The following is a 19394-nucleotide window of genomic DNA, read 5'->3' as shown; positions in this document are numbered from 1 at the left end:
TTTTTGTTTTATAGATAACAAATCTCAGATAATCTGAGCTGAAGTCATCTTCACAAAAGGAAAAGTGACCTAGCACTCTAGGTAACCAAATCTACAGAAACATTTCTTACTTACAGCTCTGAAGTTTCAATATATTTTGCAGTTCCTTCAATCGTGTTACAATATTCTGTGGCAAATTTGGTAATAAGCTGGAGTAAAGTAGCACTTTTATCATCCACGGGTTCACCGTAGCTATTTAGAAGAGACTGATACTGAGCAGCTAGAACATTTATTCTTGTTTTCAACTCTGGTAAGCAATCTCTGATGTGATGCATCAGTAACCTAAAAAAGGTTTTTAGAAAGGAAGGATTTAAAAGTAAAATAAGTCAAATTTTTAAAATGGGGAAAACCTATCAAATAATTTGTCCTGGCAAATGTGATACTGTGAAATACATATTTGGTCTTTGTCTTCATTTCCTGGCAGTCAGCTCCTAAAATCCTTGGACTCTCCAAAAGCATAAGAGTGTTTAGAGTGTCTTTGCATGTTAATGAGATGACTGGTAGCTAGATAGCTTCAGGATGGGAGCTGGTCACCAGAACAGCCTCAGAAGAAGGGAGAGAGGCCAAAGGTTGAGCTGATCACCAGTGGCCAATGGAGTTTCCATAAAAACTCAAAAGGACGCAGTTCACGGAGTCTTCAGAGAGTAGAACACATGAAGGTTCCCGGAGTGTGGTGTGCCCAGAGAGGGCACGGAAGCTCCACATTCCTTCCCACATGCCCAGCCCTGTGCATCTCTTCATCTGGCTATTTACCTATATCCTTTCTAATATGCTTTATAGTAAATGGGTATATGTTAAGTAGTGTTTCCCTGACCTCTGTGAGCCACTCTAACAAATTAATCAAACATGAAACGGGAGTCATGGGTACCCTGACTTATAGTCCATCAGTCAGAAACACAGGCTACAATGTGTGCTTACAACTAGCATCTGACTTGGGGGCAGTCTTGTGGGACTGAACCCTCAAACTGTGGGAGCTGACGCTATCGCCAGGTAAATAGTGTTAGCATTGAATTAAAGGACATTCAGCTACAATCCCCTGGAGAATTCCTTGCTTGATGTATGGGGAAAACTCCCCATGTATCTGCTCTCAGAAGCATTATGTGCCATACTGATTAACTGTGTGTAAATAGGAAAAAAACAATTTGTATTCGTTTTTCCTAAATCATAAAAGGAAAAAAAATGCAAATTATTTTCATATTACTGCAGTTACCACAGAGAAAGCAAGCCACTCAATCAATTCTTCCTATATAATTTTGGTTTCATTGACTTGTCATTTACAATTAGTAACCAGCAAAGTAAAAATCAACCTTATTAAGATCCAAATCTATCAGTCTTTAAGGAATAAAAGTAAGAGAAAATGGCTTCCACTTCAGTCATTTATAAATAATCTAGAAACATCTTCTAGTCCCCCACCATCAATGAGTATTCAGAATCCAACGTATACAACTTAAGTTATTTCTACAGTGAATAGGAATAAAAGACATTCTATTTCTTTGTTTTTCCATCTCCCTTCCCTGGTAAATAAAAGACATTCTAAGTTAAGAATAGATAATGTGAAAATTACAAATTTTAATGCAGTTGCTGAAATGCAAAGTGCAAATGAAGTCATCTCTAGTTGTATCCACAAAACTAAATTAACTGTCAAAATTTTCATAATTAAAACATCTTAAAATCACTTGAACATTCATTCTAGACTACATGATGATGTAATGTCAACCACCCCAATAAAAATAGAGACATCTACTCTTCAGGAACCTACTATATAAGAAACCATAAGTGAAGCTGTTAGGAACAGCATGAAAATGTAAGGAACTGAAAATGAACCCTCTCAGACACCTATTGGTAAAAACAAACACATCTCATTTCCAAAAGGTAAAAAAAATTACCTGTTTAGAGTCCTAGCAAGATACTTTGTTCCATTTCTATTGGCCAGAGATGGATATTTCTTTTGAAGAAAAGCATACTCATCACGGATTGAATCAGTTACACTCTTCTTGTTGTTAATATCTAGCTGGCTCCTGAGGTTGAAAAAATTACAAAACTATTCAGCTTAATGGTTGTCCTCTTCCTACCTCAGATGATGACAGCACCAGCCATTATTCTCTAATACCTGACAGGGACTGTTTTATTTAATTCTCACAATAATTTTATGTGACAGGTATTACTACCCCATTGTATAGCAAGGAACTGAGGCTCACAGAGACTAACTTACCCAAGGTCACACACTAACTGGCATAGCCAAGACTTGAACTAAGTGAATTATAAGTAACTAGTGCCTAAATAGAGTAGGCCTCATTATTACCATTAACTATAGACAAAAACAATAAGTAACAGGTATAGACAGGTATAAAAACATAAGAGTATCTTAGTCAACTGTATATTTTATCCATGCCAGGGAACTAATTTCGCCCAAAAATAATTAAGTTAATTTGAAGAACAATCATCTACAAATAATGAACAGTGTTGCGCCACCTCCTTGCCTGAAAAAAGAGACAGTTGGAATTGACAGTGGGGATGGGAGAATGACAGGAGGGATGGGATGGAAGGACATTAAAATAGAAGCAGACAACTGGAATGGATCTTATATATGAGGTAGTAAAAACATTTTCATTTTCTAAAGGCTTGAGACCCAAAGACATTAGGTGTCATTTAAACCTACATTGTATCTAGTTTATGGAAGAACTGGGACTAGAACTCAGATTTCATGATAATTTCAGGGTTTCCTAGCATATGAAGGCTTTGGACTAAAAGAGAGATTCATCCGAGTCCAGCTCTTTCACTACCCATGTGACTTTTGGTTAAATGTATAACCTGAGGTTTCTGATTATAAAATAGACATCAACACCTACCTCAGGGGATGCTGTGAGGATTCCAAGAGATACCATTTGCAAATTGCTCACAGTAGAGTGTCTAAAACGTAATTAGACACTCAATAGAGTGTCTAAAACATAATTAGACACTCAATAATAGTTTCCTTTTTCCAATTTTTAATACCAACTATTTATAATTAGGATACCTTTAATAAAATTTCTCCAAGTCACATCCTGGCAATTACACAAAATCACTAATGCTAGGGATTAAACCAATCTATTAAAATCCTGCCACCTTAAACTCTTTCTCGACTGTGTATACATTAGGTAATTTTTCCCTTACCCAGCACCTCCTCATACATTGCTTAACATGATAGGCAAGAATTCTTAAAGCCTGGCTATTACAACATTTCTTCCAGTTTGTGGTATTGCTTACTTTAGAAACATTTTCCATTAAAAATTTCTACGGGGGCAGGCACAGTGGCTCATGCCTGTAATCCTAGCACCTGGGAAACCAAGGTTGGAGGACTGCTTGAGCCCAAGAAGTCGAGACAAGCCTGGGCAACATGGCAAGACCTTGTCACTACAAAAAAAATTAAAAATTAGCCAGGTGTGGTGGTACACACCTGTAGTCTCAGCTACTTGAAAGGCTGAAGTGGAAGGATCACTTGAGCCCAGAGGTCGAGGCTACAATAAGCCACAATCACGCCACTGCATTCCAGCCTAGGCAACAGAGACACCCTGTTTCCCAAAAAAAAAAAAAAATTTTTATCTCTTTTCTCCCTTTAGGGCAATTGATTCTTTAGCAATACCAAGATCATAGTAAAAGGGAGAAAAAATACAGGACAGTATCACATTTCAAACAGATTTTAGAAATTCAGACTTGCTCTGAAGTGAGAATGCTACCAATTCTTATCCCATTCTAACTGCTAACCTGTTAACTACTCCAATTATTCCAAGTTTGACTGGAATAACCCTTCCCATCAATACATCCATGGCATCGGTACCCGCATCCATGAGATCAAGTTTAGTGATTACAGCTAGGGTTCTGCGACCTGGTAAATGCAAAAAGAGAAAAAGGCAAAGAAAAGAAAGAAAGAAAATGATCCATTAAATAAAACTATTAAGCATTAATAAAGGAAAACCCTCATCTATAATCGCACTTAGTATTACCTCTGTCATCATTTTGGTAATGCCTTTCTTACCAGTACTTTTTAAAAAATAATTTTAAACATTGTGTACAATTTTTAAAAACATTTTTGCCAGGTGTGGTGGCTCATGCCTGTAATTCCAGCAGTTTGGGAGGCCAAAGCGGGCGGATCACCTGAGGTCAGGAGTTCGAGACCAGCCTGACTAACATGGTAAAACCCCATCTCTACTAAAAATACAAAAATTAGCCAGGCGTAGTGGTAGATGCCTATAATCCCAGCTGCTCGGGAGGCTGAGGCAGGAGAATTGCTTAAACCCGGGAGGCGAAGGTTACAGTGAGCTGAGAGCATGCCATTGCACTCCAGCCTGGATGATAGAGCAAGACTCCGTCTCACAAAAATATAGATATAGATATAGATATGGATATAGATATATAGATATATAGATATAGATAGTATATATAAAAAAATAGTTTTTTCACATGCAATTTTTTGTTGACTCTTAGGGCTATTTTGTAAGCATTTAAAAAATCTATATAAAATTTACATCCAGGTGATATGGCCCATGCCTATAATCCCAACACTTTGGAAGGCCAAGGCGGACAGATTGCTTGAGCCCAGGAGTTCAAGACCAGCCTGGGCAAAGTGGTGAAACTCTGTCTCTACAACAAATAGAAAACTTAGCAGGGTATGGTAGTCCTAGCTACAGGTGAGGCTGAGGTGGGAGAACTACCTGAGCCCAAGAAGTCAAGGCTGCAGTGAGCCGTGATTGCACCACTGCACTCCAGCCTGGGCAATGGAATAAGACCCTGTCTCAAAAAACAAAAATTAAAATAAAAATATTGACTCCTTTTTGGTGTACAGTTCTAAGAGTTTTGACAAATGCCAAGAGATATTTCACAACCAACTCAAGACACTGCCGCCCCCCACCAAATTTTCTTATGCTAACCAATCAAACCAATTTTCCATCCCTAGTTTTGCCTTTTCTAGAATGTTATATAAACGAAATCAGATAGTACATAACCTTTTGAGTCTGGCTTCTTTCATTTAGCATAATGCAGTTGAGATTCATCCATGTTCTTGTCTATTAATAGTCCGTTCTTTTTTATTGCGGAGTAGTGTCCCATTGTATGGAATGTACTATATTTTAGTTTCACTCCTCATCTGAGAAATATGTGAGATGTTTCCAGTTTTTGGAAATTATGAATAAAGATGCTGTAGACATTTGTATATAGTTTTTATATGAACACTGGTTCTCATTTAACATGGTTAAACACCTAGGAATGGGACTGCTAATTTAACTTTACAAGAAACTGCCAGACTTGTTTCCCAAAATGACTATACCACTCCCACCAGCAATGTATGAGTTCAATTGCTCTGCATAGTGTACAATTTTTAGTCATAAGGATTTTTCTTTTTTTTTTTTTTTTTTTGTGCAGTGGTACAATCTCGGCTCACTGTAACCTTTGCCTCCTGAGTTCAAATGATTCTCATGTCTCAGCCTCCCCAGTAGCTGGGATTACAGGCATGCACCACCATGCCCGGCTAATTTTTGTATTTTTAATAGAGATGGGTTTTCACCATCTTGGCCAGGTTGCTCTGGAAATTCTGGCCTCAAGCGATCCGCTCACCTCAGCCTTCCAAAGTGCTAGAATTACAAGTGTAAGCCACCACACCAAGCATTTTTCTGTATTGTTCCAAATCAACAAAATCATCCTTTTTAATTATTTCATATTTTACTGTTAAAATTTACTTAATCCTTCCAACTGTTGGTCGTATTAAGTTGTTTCAAAATTTTAATACTATAAATAATACTAGGCCAATTATTTCCTTATGATGTATTACTAGATTAAGATTAGTAATCAAGCCAGGTGCAGTGGCTCACTCCTGTAATCCTAACACTTTGGGAGACTGAGGCGGGCAGATCGCTTGAGCCCAGGAGTGCGAGGCTGCAGTGAGGCATGATTGTGCCACTGCACTCCAGGCCTGGGCAACAGAGTAAGACCTTACATCCAATACAAAAAAAAGATTAGATTAAAAATACTACAATATTTATGGCTCGAGGGTCAGTTTAAAATAGAGTTAATACATATAAAATGCTTAACAGGTTTTTTTTGTTTGTTTTTTTACGAAGGTCTGGCTCTGAGCCCAGGCAAGAGTGCAATGGCATGATCTTGGCTCAGTGCAACCTCTGCCTTCCAGGCTCAAGCCATCCTCCCACCTCAGCATCCCAAGTAGCTAGGACCACAGGCCAGTGCCACCATACCCAGCTAAATTTTTTTTTGTATTTTTTATAGAGATGGGGTCTCATTTTGCTGCCCAAGCTGGTGTCAAACTCCTGAGCTCAAGTGATCCACCAGCCTTGCCTCCCAAAGTGCTGGTATTACGGGCATGAGCCACTGAGCCCAGCCTACTTTAAATAATAAAAATAAATGTAAATAAACTCTTTGATAAAGTTTATCTTTTACTTTAACTGAAGTGAACATTATTTACTCAAATGGTAAAAAAAATTTTCTTAAAAACTTGAAATATAAAATTTTGGGGCCAGGCGCAGTGGCTCACACCTGTAATCCCAGAACTTTGGGAGAACGAGGCGGGCAGATCACAAGGTCAGGAGATCGAGACCATCCTGGCTAACATGGTGAAACCCTGTCTCTACTAAAAATACAAAAAATTAGCCGGGCGTGGTGGCTGGCACCTGTAGTCCCAGCTACTCGGGAGGCTGAGGTAGGAGAATGGCGTGAACCCGGGAGGCAGAGCTTGCAGAGAGCCAAGATCACGCCACTGCACTCCAGCCTGGGTGATAGAGCAAGACTCTGTATCAAAAAAAAAAAAAAAAAAGTGTTAAAGTGACCCTGCTTATGGGATTTTTTATTGGCAGTCTTAGCACTATTTCATATCAAATTTTTATTTGAAATTATTCTTCAAAGCAGGGTAAGAAAAACACGACACAACCTTCAGACCCTCTAAATAGTAAGGTGAAAAAAATGGTTTCTATATGAGGCCATGCACACATTTGTTAGCAACAATAGTAACCACTCTCTTACAAGCCAGCATTTTATACATGCTACGAGATGTGCACTACATCATTAGTCAAGCATCAGTGACCCACAGTGTGAACTAATCCTTGGGGTTAAAATGCTTCATGAAAGGATTTTACCTTCATTTCTAAAAATCCCCTTTGCCTTGAGCATGTCTAAATGTTCTCTACCTCTGCAGAATGTAGATACCATAATTCTCTACTGTACCATAATAATCTACAATGATTATCTACTGTGTTATTTTTTTTAAAGAGTCTATGTTGCCCAGGCTGACTTTGAACTCCTGACCTCAAACAATGCTCCCATCTCAGCCTTCTGAGTAGCTGGGACCACAGGCACATGTGACCACACCTGGCTATGTTATTTACTCTTAAAAGCCAGCCATTCAAATACCTAAGTTGCAAAACAAGAAATCCTTTTTGCAAAGCCACTGTATTATTTTAAAATTATTAGGTAACCATTACAAATAAAGATGTGAAATATTTTTGCCTAGTCTGTATAGCAATTTAAAACCTTATTTTCCATCAGAATTTCTATTTTTATAAACAAAAATAGGAAAGCATTATCTTTTAAATTTGTATTAACAACTAGAGATACTGTTTTTAAAGAGAAAAATTCCTTTCTCAAGGGTAGATTTACCATTGTAAAATAAGCATCTCATTAAATATTAACATCTGTCCTTACCATCTGGATCTACCTCTCTTGAAATTTTAAGTGCCTCTGATGTTGCCATATCTGTATTAGCAGCAGTGACAGCGAGGATAATGGAATTTGGGTTACTGATGAACCGAAGAATGAGCTCTCTGATTTGAAGCTCAATATCCTTAGGTTGATCACCTACAGGCACCTAAACCAAACAGAGATGAGCAAGGAACTAATAGTTAAAAATCAACTCCACTTTTTTACCCACATTTAATCCACAGAATATAGGTATAGCCATTTACAAATAGTTAAAATAAAAATAAAGACATTAATAATATACTACAGTGGTATTTATGATTCTGGTAATGTGTCGAGTCTCAAACTGTAACTCTTGCAAATATCAAAAGTTAATTTAATACAATCCCCTGTTAAGAAGTGGTCAGTGTGGACTGGCTAGATACAAATTCATTCATTCATTCATTCATTCAATTATCAAGTGTTTACTGGCAGCCTACTCTATTTCAGGCTCTTTTCTGAACGTGATTTCAGGTCATGTCAGATTATGTTACAGTAGCGAATTTTAAAAAGACCAAACTTCCTGTCTTCATAGAACTTATGTTTTAGTAATAACAGGCATATAATAAACAAAAACATATATATAGTATCCAGATGGTGGTAAGGGCTATGGAAAAATAAGGCAGAACAGCAGGCTAGGGAATGATTAGAGAAGATTATGATATATTTTTTTTTGATACAGGGTATCACTCTATCACCTAGGCTGGAGTGCAATGGTGCGATCATAGCTCACTGTATCTTTGAACTCCTGGGCTCAAATGATCCTCCTGCCCCAGCCTCCCAAAGTGCTAGAACTACAAGCATAAGCCACTGCACCTGGCCATTAGGATTATGATTTTAATGTTTTAAATTGGTTTATGTTTTTAAATACAGTAATCAGGGAAACTTCACTGAGACAACTGACACTTAAGAGAATGAGCAGAAATTAAGCCAATAAGGGAGAGGTACATACAGATATATGGGGGAAAAACAGTCCAAAGAGAGTGAACAGTGAGGGCAGGAGGCTGAAGCAAGAGGAGTTAGGAGAAGAATAGGGACGTACCAAGTAGATACTTCAGATCTCTGTAAAAACTTGGGCTTTTACTCTGAGTGAAATGGGAGAAGTTTTAAGTCAAGGAATGACAAGCAACTGGAGAGGTTTTGAGCCAAGGGATGACACAATCAAATTTTCACTTTAATAGTATCACTGTCTACTAAGATGAGATCATGAGGAAGACCTATTATTTATTATTGTGCAGTAATCTAGGTGGCATGATAGTGGCTAGATTAGGATAGTAGCTATGAATTTATAAAACATGATTGAGTATTGGATATACTATAAAGGTAGGAAGAGCCAAGAGGATTTGCTGGCAGGAAGTGGGATGTGGGATAAATTTGTATCAAGGATGACTACAAACTCTGACTAAGCAATTGGCAGAATGGAGTTGCCATTTATTTATCATTTATTTAGAGACAGGGTCTCACTCTGTTGGCCAGATAGAGTGCAGTGATGCAATCATAGCTCACTGTAGCCTCAAATTCCTGGGCTCAAGCAATCCTCTTGCCTCAGCTGGGACTACATGCATGCACCACCCTGCCCGACTAATTTTTGTACTTTTTGTAGAGACATGGTCTCCCTATGTTGCCCAGGCTGGTCTCGAACTCCTGGGCTCAAAGAATTCCTCCCACCTTGATCTCCCAAAGTGCTGGGATTACAGGATAAGCCACCACACCAAACAGAGATGGGCAAGGAACTAATAATTAAAAATCAACTCAGCTTTTTAATGAGTTGCCAATAAATGGCATGAGTTGCCATTTATTGCAATGAGGGAAGACTACAGAAGGACCAAATCTAGTTGAGGAACAGGTCAGGAATTTGGTATTAGAGTTTGAAATGTCTATTAGACATTTAAGTATATATGTTGAATAGCAACTAGATACACAAGTCTGGAGATATTTGAATACCATCAATATACAGAGCCTTATGTAGTTAAAGCCATAAAATCTGATGAAATCATCAAGGGGAAAGTGTACCTAGAGAAAACAAGAGGTCCACAAACTGAGCTCTGGGGCACTTACTGTTTAGACATTGGGGAGATGAGAAGAAACAGCAAAAGAGACTGAAAAGGAGTGGCCAGTGAGACTGGAGATAAACCTGTAGAGTGTGGTATCCTGGAAGCCAAGTAAAGAAAGTGTTTCAAGGAGAAAGGAGGGCTCAACGTTATCAAATGCTGCTAACAGATCAAAGTGATTGCAAAAAGAAGCTGATTATTCTCATATGGGATGTCAAGGAAGTGAAAACAACCTGGCCAAATCTACAACTATTCCTTCCTTACCTTGGTCATTCCTGGCAAATCCACAAGTGTCAAATTGACAACGTTGGGTGAAAAAATCTTAAGATGAATTGGTTCAGGGCTTACTCCCTAGAAATAAATTTCAAAATATTATATAAAAATCACATTAAAATTTCAATGAACTATGAAGTAATAAACTTCAAGTACATAGACATTAATGCTTTTAAAAATGAATTAAGTAATGATCCCAAAAACTTTTTTTAACAATCAAAACCTGATGAAACACATGGGAAATTAGGTAGCAGCCATATTAACAGGTTATAAGCCTACCTCCACCCCTGTATCATATTATATACACATGTATTATATACCATGTATTATTTTACATTCTTTTCTCTTGATTATAAACATACACCTTTCCCCTTTTTTTTGAGACAAGTTCTCACTCTATTACCCAGGCTGGAGTGCAGTGGTGTAATCATGGCGCACACTGCAGCCTCAAAATCCTGGGCTCAAGCAATCCTCTTGCCTTAGCCTCCTGAGTAGCTGGGACTATAAGGTGTGTACCACCATGCCCAGGTAATTTTTTAAAAATTTTTTGTAGAGACAGGGCATTACAATGTTGCCCAGGCTGGCATATACCATTCCTTAAACATGTTTAATAGATTTAGCACTGAATAAAAGAATAACGTATTCCTCACTATCCAAATGTATGAGGCTCCAAGTTCAGAAGGTAAGGCATAGATAACAAGTTGTCCAAATCAGCTTGGTTCCTGATCTTTGAATATCAAGTGGCAAGAATGTGTATGGTAAGAGATTCCTCAAGAAGTTTATCTAAATCTTTAATGTCTAGTAAGAATTTGGATAGTGAGAGATACATGTATTTTCTCTCCTGTAGACTAAGATTACTGTGTAGGCTCCCTCCTCTTCACCACTGGCCCTCTGCAAGTTTTAGGATTAAATCAACTACATGTAAAAAGACACTTATGAGATGTTTATACCCCATCTTTGTACATGCCCTTCTTTACCCTTTAATATATCCTCTCATCAACTGTTTATCCACCTTACGTTTTCCCTCATTAACCCACTGAAAATTCTAATTTGCCAGCAAGTTTTTAATATCCTTTACTCCATGTTCCCTATACAATTATATTTGCTATTTTAGATTACTTTGTGCTACTTTTTCATTTTAAATACTGCAGTGTTCCAAAGCCAACAGATGTCAATACCTGGCATACCTATTTAGGTTGTATATTTCTCAGGACCTTTATTGCCATGGCATTCCCCTATCATGTCCAATACAAAGCTTTGCCCAATGCCTTTACAACTCCAATCTCATAGACATTTTAAATCCTTCAGGGCTTTATGTTAGGCATATGCAGTCATTTACATATTTTGACATAAAAATTATATAAGATCAAAGTATCATTTACTTCATTACATAAGTGATTTGGGAAAGAAGAGATGTTTCATAGATTTGGGGTTGGGGGACTTTTCATCTTTTAGACACTGCGGATGAAAAGCTGCTAGGTAAGTAAATTATATCCTCAACATAAATTAAACATCTTGTAGGTATACAGACTCAATCTTTAATGACATTCAGTTTAGTTAACTAAAAACATTTTTGAATCACCACAACACTCTAAATTCTGGTACTGTGTAAAATTACCACCAATTGCTGAGTTCAGTAAGTAAATGGGGACTGTAGGAGAGATAATTCAGACTGATGTTATGATCAGTAACATTCCAAAAGCCAAAAATATCCCTGATATAATTAGAGGAATGATGACAAGCTAATCTAGTTTCTGGCCACTTTTCCAACCCCTTCTACACAACATGGTTTCTAGAAATTCAGGGAAGTATGGCAGCAGTAGCACTAACTCAAAGGTAACCAGCCTAGAGTTCAATAATGGACAAACGTCAGTCAGTCACTGTATAACAGCAACAAATACCTTGAACAGTCATAAAGAGTTAACATGACTCTAAAAATGCCTTTCTGTCAGGAAATAATCTTTTAGCACAGTAACTGGCAGATACAAGGGTTCAATATTTGTTGAATATTAGTACTAAGCTAGGGCCTAAATGTGCCTCTGGATAATGTAAGAATGGAGCTAAGAATAAAAAGGAAGGGAAATAAAAATTTAAAGAGATATATGTAAAAATGTAAAGAGAAAAATAAGAGGAATAAAGAAGAGAGAAGACAGAAGACAGCAGGATTCAGGCAAGGGAGTGACAGTACGTAGTGTCAAGATTAACAGTATCTTAGATACCTAACTTACTTTACATTGTCACAATCTCAGAAAATAAGAAAATAACCAGTTGCTAATGTATTACTTTTCATTTTCACTAAAAAAAAAAAAAAAAAAAAAAAAAAAAAACCCAATGTGCCTCTCTTTGCTTTCATAAGCAAATCTAGCCACACACAGGCAAGAAAAAGAACTCCTCAAAAGATATAAATAAGTGATACAATGCTTCCTGAGTTGGAGTACAATCAATCCTTCAGAAAAAGATAACTTATTGTAGCAATATTAAGTAGAATTATATAATAATGTGGTATGTACATGACAGGAACAAGAATAAACATCTAAATAAAATACCTGATTTATATGAAAGCTTTAAGAAAGAAAAGGGATTTTAAGCAAAGTTCTACATATTTGTGAAAATACTCCATTTGTTTCAAAGTCCATTATGAATTTTCAATGTCCATCGCTTCTCGGCCTTTTGGCTAAGATCAAGAGTATGAATTTACAATGCCCTTCACATATTATCTACAGAATACCTCAATTATATATTTACTGATGCTTATGCCTTCTAGCTCTAAAAAGATGCCTACCTTATTATTTCCTGAAATTCTTTCTGTTTCATTTTCAATTTCTTGTCGAATTTCATCAAAATCCGTGTAAAGCTAAAAGTTTTCGAAATAAAAAAGCATAATATTCAAAATAAGATCAAAAGTTCTTAAGTTGGAGGGGAAGTCCATATACTTCAAGGATGTCTATGTATTTGCTTCAGAGAATAAATAAATTCAAATGAATACATATCATTTTCTGAGCTAAGGATTCATAGTTTTTTTATGAGTTGTTTTTTGTTTGTTTGTTTGGTTTTTTTTTTTTTTTGAGACAGGGTCTGACTCTGGCATAATCATGGCTCACTACAGCCTCAACCTTACATCCTCAAGCCATCCTCCTGCCTCAGCCTTCCAAGTAGCTAGGACTACAGGTGCATGCCACCATGCGAGGCTAATTTTTTTAATTTTTACAGAGACAGGATCTCCTTATATTGCCCAGGCTGGACTCGAACTCCTGGGCTCAAGTGATCCACCCATTTTAGCCTCCCTAAGTACTGGGATTACTTGCATGAGCCACTATGCCTGGCCATTATGAACTTTTCAAAGCTTCCTGATCCCACAACAATTAAGAATCACCAAATCACAGAGAAAATCAGCCTCAATTTCAAGTGTTTTCCAATAAACTGTGGTTGGAAACATTACTAAGATTTATTTTATAAGGAATAGTTATAGTTACTTCAAAATAACTTAATTGCCAATGATTAGAAACTAAATTATCAAGTATTCATACAAAATATTATTTTCAACATTATTTCATTATACGCTTGTGTGATTACCTTATTTTTGGTGTGAAGAAATTTACCCCATTCTTCTGCTTCCACCCCTGGAAAAAGAAAAACTCATTTATTAGAAACTTAGGAAACTACTGTTTATCTTTAGGAATTCAAAAAGGCAACATAATAAAACACTTGTTAACTTGTATTTAATTCTGCCATTAAGTACAAGTTAACAAGTATTTTAAAGTCTGCTAAATTATATTTTTCTAAAATTGTATTTTCTGCTAAATTATATTTTAAAAATTGTATGGTGTATTTCAAAAACATGACCAACTTCAGGCAGAGCTGCTCACATGCCTTCCCACCAGCTGAAATCTAGATTTTGCAAATAAAATTATTTCTCTTCATTTTTTTGGTGAAGTTATATGACAGTAAAAGGAATATTCTTTAGTTTTAAACATCTTACATATAAAAGCAGTTTTCTGACAAAAGTAAAGTTAGGGGCTAAGAAGAAAAATTAAGAATCCCACTGAGTAGTGCAAAAAACATATGTAACAGATTTAACACATATGACTCAAGGAAAAATTTTACAATGTGTCAATGAAACAGCTAATTCTTCAGTTCTTTTTAAAAATTTGGTTTCCTGTTGGTTACCTGTAGAGTCACAATTTGCTGTTCCTTTAAAGAGCTCTCTCATTATTATAGAGCTAGCTGCTTTGTAATTTACACACACTTTCAAGGTGATTTTCCCCCAGGGTCAAGACTTTTCCCTTGGAACTGGAGGCAGGAAAGAAATAAAATGGAAGAAAAGAAAAAACAAGAACCCTGGTATACGCAGCGTAAGGAGTTGCCACCCTCCATTAGTTTCCAGTCATAGGTCTGTTCCTCTTGTACTTGCTGAAAGAGGAAAATAGATTCACTGTTGCACTGTGTGAAGTAGTCTAAAACTTGGAGAGCAAGATACATTCTGTTTTTCCTAGAGAAACTAGAACTGTTTAATTGTGGAAAGATAATCTAACTTTAATCTCCTCCAAACACAGCTGTTTTGCTTTTGTCAAATTTAGAGAAGGTTAAAATATCTTAATAAGTTTATTGAATAATGCATATCAGCCACCTGAAGTCTAAATAAAAATGATTGTAAGATATTCAGATAAATAGAAGAGTGAGTCAATGCTTTGGTGGGATAAAGGTAAATAAAACCGGATCCTTTTTGCAGATAAAATGCTCACCTACTTGTAGCTTAGTACCTTCTTCCAAGAAGTCTCATTGGAGGACTGGAGTAATCTAGGTGAACAGAACTCACAAAATGCAAGTACTACATACCAAAGAGCTGTTTCTACTTTATCTTATTATATTTAAAAAGGCCTGACTTCACAAGCACATCTTCAAAAATAAAAATAAAATAAATTACATTCACCACCAAAAAAGCTTGCATTTTGATGCAATGCCAAAAAAATAACAAGAACCACTAAAACCTGCAATCAATGTGGATGGGCAAATAAAAATGGAAGAAAAAAAAATGCACACAGCCTGTAATAGTATATAAGCACACATGCAGGCATAAGAGAAAAAAAGGGTCAAAAGCAAATGGATAAAGGAAACCTTTAGAAAGGTGTCTTGAGTTTTTCCATGTAGCAGGGTCTGTAGTTAAAGAGAAACAGCACAGAATAAGTTTAGTGCTTATCCCTAAAATTTTAAACCTTATTAAAAATTCAAATGTGCAGAAACCTGATCACATTTCAAATGCACATAGCATTCAATCATTCAAAATTTACAACTAGAATTAGAGGGACGTATATAATATTTGTAAGTCACAGAAACAAAGCATATTGCTTGCCATAACTTTTTTAGGAAAAAACCTTTCCAATATAATTAGCTATATCTGCCTTGTCTGAAGGTAGTTATCTCAATTGATTGTTCAGTCAGTTACAGATGGAACTCCTTGTTCTACTCTTTCCCCCCTTCTCACTACTGCACTTGACTAGTCTAAAAAATAAAAATTAAAATTTTTAAAATAATAAAAAAGTTATGTCACCACTGTTTCTAACTCTGACACAAACGAAGCACAATCAATCCACTATTCAAAAATTTGGGACAGGTGTGGGGCTCACACCTGTAATCCCAGCACTTTGAGATGCCAAGGCAGACTGATCACCTGAGATCAGAAGCTCGAGACCAGCCTGGCCAACATGGCAAAACACCGTCTTTACTAAAAATACAAAAATTAGCTGGGCCTAGTGACACACACCTGTAATCCCAGCTACTCGGGAGGCTGAGGCAGGAGAATTGCTTGAACCCAGGACGTTTCAGCGAGCCAAGATCACTGCGCCACTGCACGCCAGCCTGGGCAACATAGCAAGACTCTGCCTCAAAAAAAAAACTTTGCCTGAGATATCTGATAACCTACTATGGGAAAAGATAAACTGCCTGATTTTTAAAAATCTACAAAATATACTACATACATCTTTCAAAACCTTAAAAGTTAGTTAAGTATATGTAAGTATTTGCCCCATTGCCTAAGACTGGACTGTATAAGGGTATTTTACTTGAAACATATATTGGATTTAATAGAACACTGCAGAAAGTTAACTCTTCACCTTTGTGGACTCAACCCAAAGGGAGACTACTACATGTATCATAGCACCTTATGCAGAAAAATTAATCCTATCTCTTTCCTTTAATTCTGATGTATAATTTTACTGCTTTTTTGAGGGGGCAACTGATTGCTTTTACAAATAGGTTACTTAAAGAAATAGGGGTAATAATTCAAATTATACCAAGATCTTAAGCATTATTCTGTGAAACAGGTATGTCTGCTTTTTTTTTTTTTTCTGAGATGGAGTCTTGCTCTGTTTCCCAGGCTGGAGTGCAATGGCACGATCTCGGCTCACTGCAACTTCCACCTCCTGGGTTCAAGTGATTCTCCTGCCTCAGCCTCCCGATTAGCTAGGATTACAGGCACCCACCACCACGCCCAGCTTATTTTTGTATTTTTAGTAGAGATGACGTTTCACCATGTTGGCCAAGCTGGTCTCAAACTCCTGACCTCAGGTGATCCACCCGCCTCGGCCTCCCAAAGTGCTAGGGTTACAGGCATGAGCCACCACGCCCGGCCTATGTTTGCATTTTTTAAAAAGAAAACAAAAAAGCTTTTGCTTTAGTTCAACAACTTTTCTCTCCAAAATAAATTTTTTTTTTTTTCACATTTTTTTTTCCAATTTCTACTGATACTGTTCAGAAGCATCATATATAGCACAATTTTGGCCTTTAATCAGCATGCTACTTTTGGATTTTGTCTCAAAGGAAAGCTGAGGAAAGCCTGATTTATTTCTTACAAAAATATGAAAGATAACTGTGGAGTTCTGTTCAAACTGAACCACCACTCCACTCTAAAACATAGTTTAGTATTGTTTTTAATAAAATTTTAACGGAAAATTCTTTCACATTGGCAGAAGGGGCAAGCTGAGATGACCATAAATGTACATATTGACACCTCAGTTATCTATCCCACAGTTGACAGAACGAAGAATCCTATGCTAAATAAATTTCCTGATAGTTGAATTATACATATTAAACACTAAAATGTTTTACTTTAGCCAGTTTTGATGGAGCTACATCTAAAATGGATTATACTTCTCCATGTCATCTTAGAATGTACTACTCAATCTATTATTGGTAACCTAGGTCTTTGTCATGTATCTAAGCCTTTACTGGCTAAAATCCCTACACAAAATGTTAGTAACTGATTCCTTCTTTTTTTTTGGAAAGTTAATGTTTTCCTCCCTTTCTTTTTTTTTTTTTTTTTTGAGACGGAGTCTCGCTGTGTCGCCCAGGCTGGGGTGCAGTGGCGCCATCTCGGCTCACTGCAAGCTCCGCCTTTCACGCCATTCTCCTGCCTCAGCCTCCGAGTAGCTCTACAGGCGCCCGCCACCACGCCCGGCTAGTTTTTTGTATTTTTAGTATTATCAGGGGCTGTCACCTCGTGATCCACCCGTAGTTCACACTCTTCTAGCTAACTATATTGTTTATCTGCTTCATGGTTTCTAATTTTCTCTGGGTTAGGATGATTTATGATATGCTAGAATTGGTTGTTTTTTTTTTTTTTTTTTTTTTTTTTGAGACGGAGTCTCGCTCTGTCGCCCAGGCTAGAGTGCTGTGGCCGGATCTCAGCTCACTGCAAGCTCCGCCTCCCGGGTTCCCGCCATTCTCCTGCCTCAGCCTCCCAAGTAGCTGGGACTACAGGCGCCCGCCACCTCGCCCGGCTAGTTTTTTGTATTTTTTAGTAGAGACGGGGTTTCACCGTGTTAGCCAGGATGGTCTCGATCTCCTGACCTCGTGATCCGCCCGTCTCGGCCTCCCAAAGTGCTGGGATTACAGGCTTGAGCCACCGCACCCGGCCTTAGAATTGTTTATTCCAAGGATAAAGAAGCTCTGATGAAAAACGAAGGAACTGTCTATCCTAGAATAAAACATGTGAAATCTAGTACTCAAATTTATATAATCTATATTGTGTTTGGGGTAGTTGCCATTTTAGGCAAATGTGTATACAAAATCAGCACTAAGCTTGGAAAAAAACAATAGGTAGGCAGATGTACTGACCAACCACTAAGAGGAGACATCAACAAAACATAGTGGGCACAGGCCGGGCGTGGTGGCTCACGCCTGTAATCCCAGCACTTTGGGAGGCCGAGACAGGCGGATCACGAAGTCAGGAGATCGAGACCATCCTGGCTAACATGGTGAAACCCCGTCTCTACCTAAAAAAAATACAAAAACTAGCCGGGCGAGGTGGCAGGCGCCTGTAGTCCCAGCTATTCCGGAGGCTGAGGCAGGAGAATGGCGTGAACCCGGGAGGCGGAGCTTGCAGTGAGCTGAGATCCGGCCACTGCACTGCAGCCTGGGCGACAGAGTGAGACTCTGTCTCAAAAAAAAAAAAAAAAAAAAAAAAAAAAAAAAAAAAAAAACATAGTGGACATAAAAACAAAGAGATACCAAGGAGCTGACACTTCTATAGCTGAAATGTACACCCTTTTCTAACAAGCACAATTTTATCTAAGGAAACACTGCCCAAAATTCAAATAGTTTCTGAGAGACAGGATATCACGGGCCCTCTCAAGGTGACAGAAGAAAATGAAAGTTAAAAAAAAAAAAGAGAGACAGACCTAATATATACTTTCTTAAGGTCTTAGTTTCAGGTGTTTGGTAAATTTGATGAAATCAGTTAGTGGGGATGAAATTCTATAAGTGTTATTCTATACATTTGAAGGTGAACGCTAGATTAATCCAAAATGATTAAATTCAAGGTTCAGAACTTCAGTAAGTATTAGAGAAATGCAAAGTGATGAATAACATACCCAGAAGCTACCTAATGTAATTAAAATGCTCCCATATATCCACTGGCAATCTATCTAAAAATATTACTTGCAACATCTACAACTACACTAACTTGCTTCAGTGACTAACATTCTAGAGTCATAGCAGATGCTCATGAAGTTTTCTTTCCCCATAAAAAAAAAATTCAACTCATCACCACCAACAGCTCCTACAGTAAATGAAAAAAATCAGACACAGAAATTAAAATAAGTTCAATTTTGTCAATACTATCGTCCTATCTTAAATCAGAATAAGAAGTAGAATAAAACTGCATTGAAAACAGATCTCTGCAGATAAGTAACAGATATGGTACTCTGCTGCAAAAGTAATTTAATAATTAGAGCTATGTTACGGAGTTCTATAAATAAGAAAATCTGAGCCAAATACTGAACTAAATAGGAAGATTAAATACATTACTCTCATTCAACA

General features: G+C 37.2%; 1 protein-coding gene across 7 annotated transcripts in view; it reads right to left on the bottom strand.

Moving 5' to 3' along the window:
* The window catches only part of DNM1L (dynamin 1 like), a 67271-nt gene that overhangs the window by 23313 nt on the left and 24564 nt on the right, over nt 1–19394 (bottom strand). For 4 of the 7 annotated variants that reach the window (XM_050750040.1, XM_050750042.1, XM_050750043.1 and 1 more), the window contains exons 3-9: nt 13653–13699; nt 12862–12933; nt 10071–10157; nt 7723–7885; nt 3784–3904; nt 1926–2057; nt 115–321 (exon numbers count right to left, since the gene is read on the bottom strand). In XM_050750040.1, coding sequence (XP_050605997.1) covers nt 115–321; nt 1926–2057; nt 3784–3904; nt 7723–7885; nt 10071–10157; nt 12862–12933; nt 13653–13699 — 829 coding nt within the window. Of the gene's footprint in view, nt 1–114; nt 322–1925; nt 2058–3783; nt 3905–7722; nt 7886–10070; nt 10158–12861; nt 12934–13652; nt 13700–15194; nt 15234–19394 lie in introns of all 7 variants that reach the window. The other 3 variants (XM_050750047.1, XM_050750041.1, XM_050750045.1) reach the window with 1 other exon arrangement.

This window comes from Macaca thibetana, chromosome 11, assembly GCF_024542745.1.
Source record: "Macaca thibetana thibetana isolate TM-01 chromosome 11, ASM2454274v1, whole genome shotgun sequence".
NCBI lineage: Eukaryota > Metazoa > Chordata > Mammalia > Primates > Cercopithecidae > Macaca > Macaca thibetana.
Note: the sequence above shows the minus strand (reverse complement) of the source record. Positions and strands in the feature narration are given on the sequence as shown.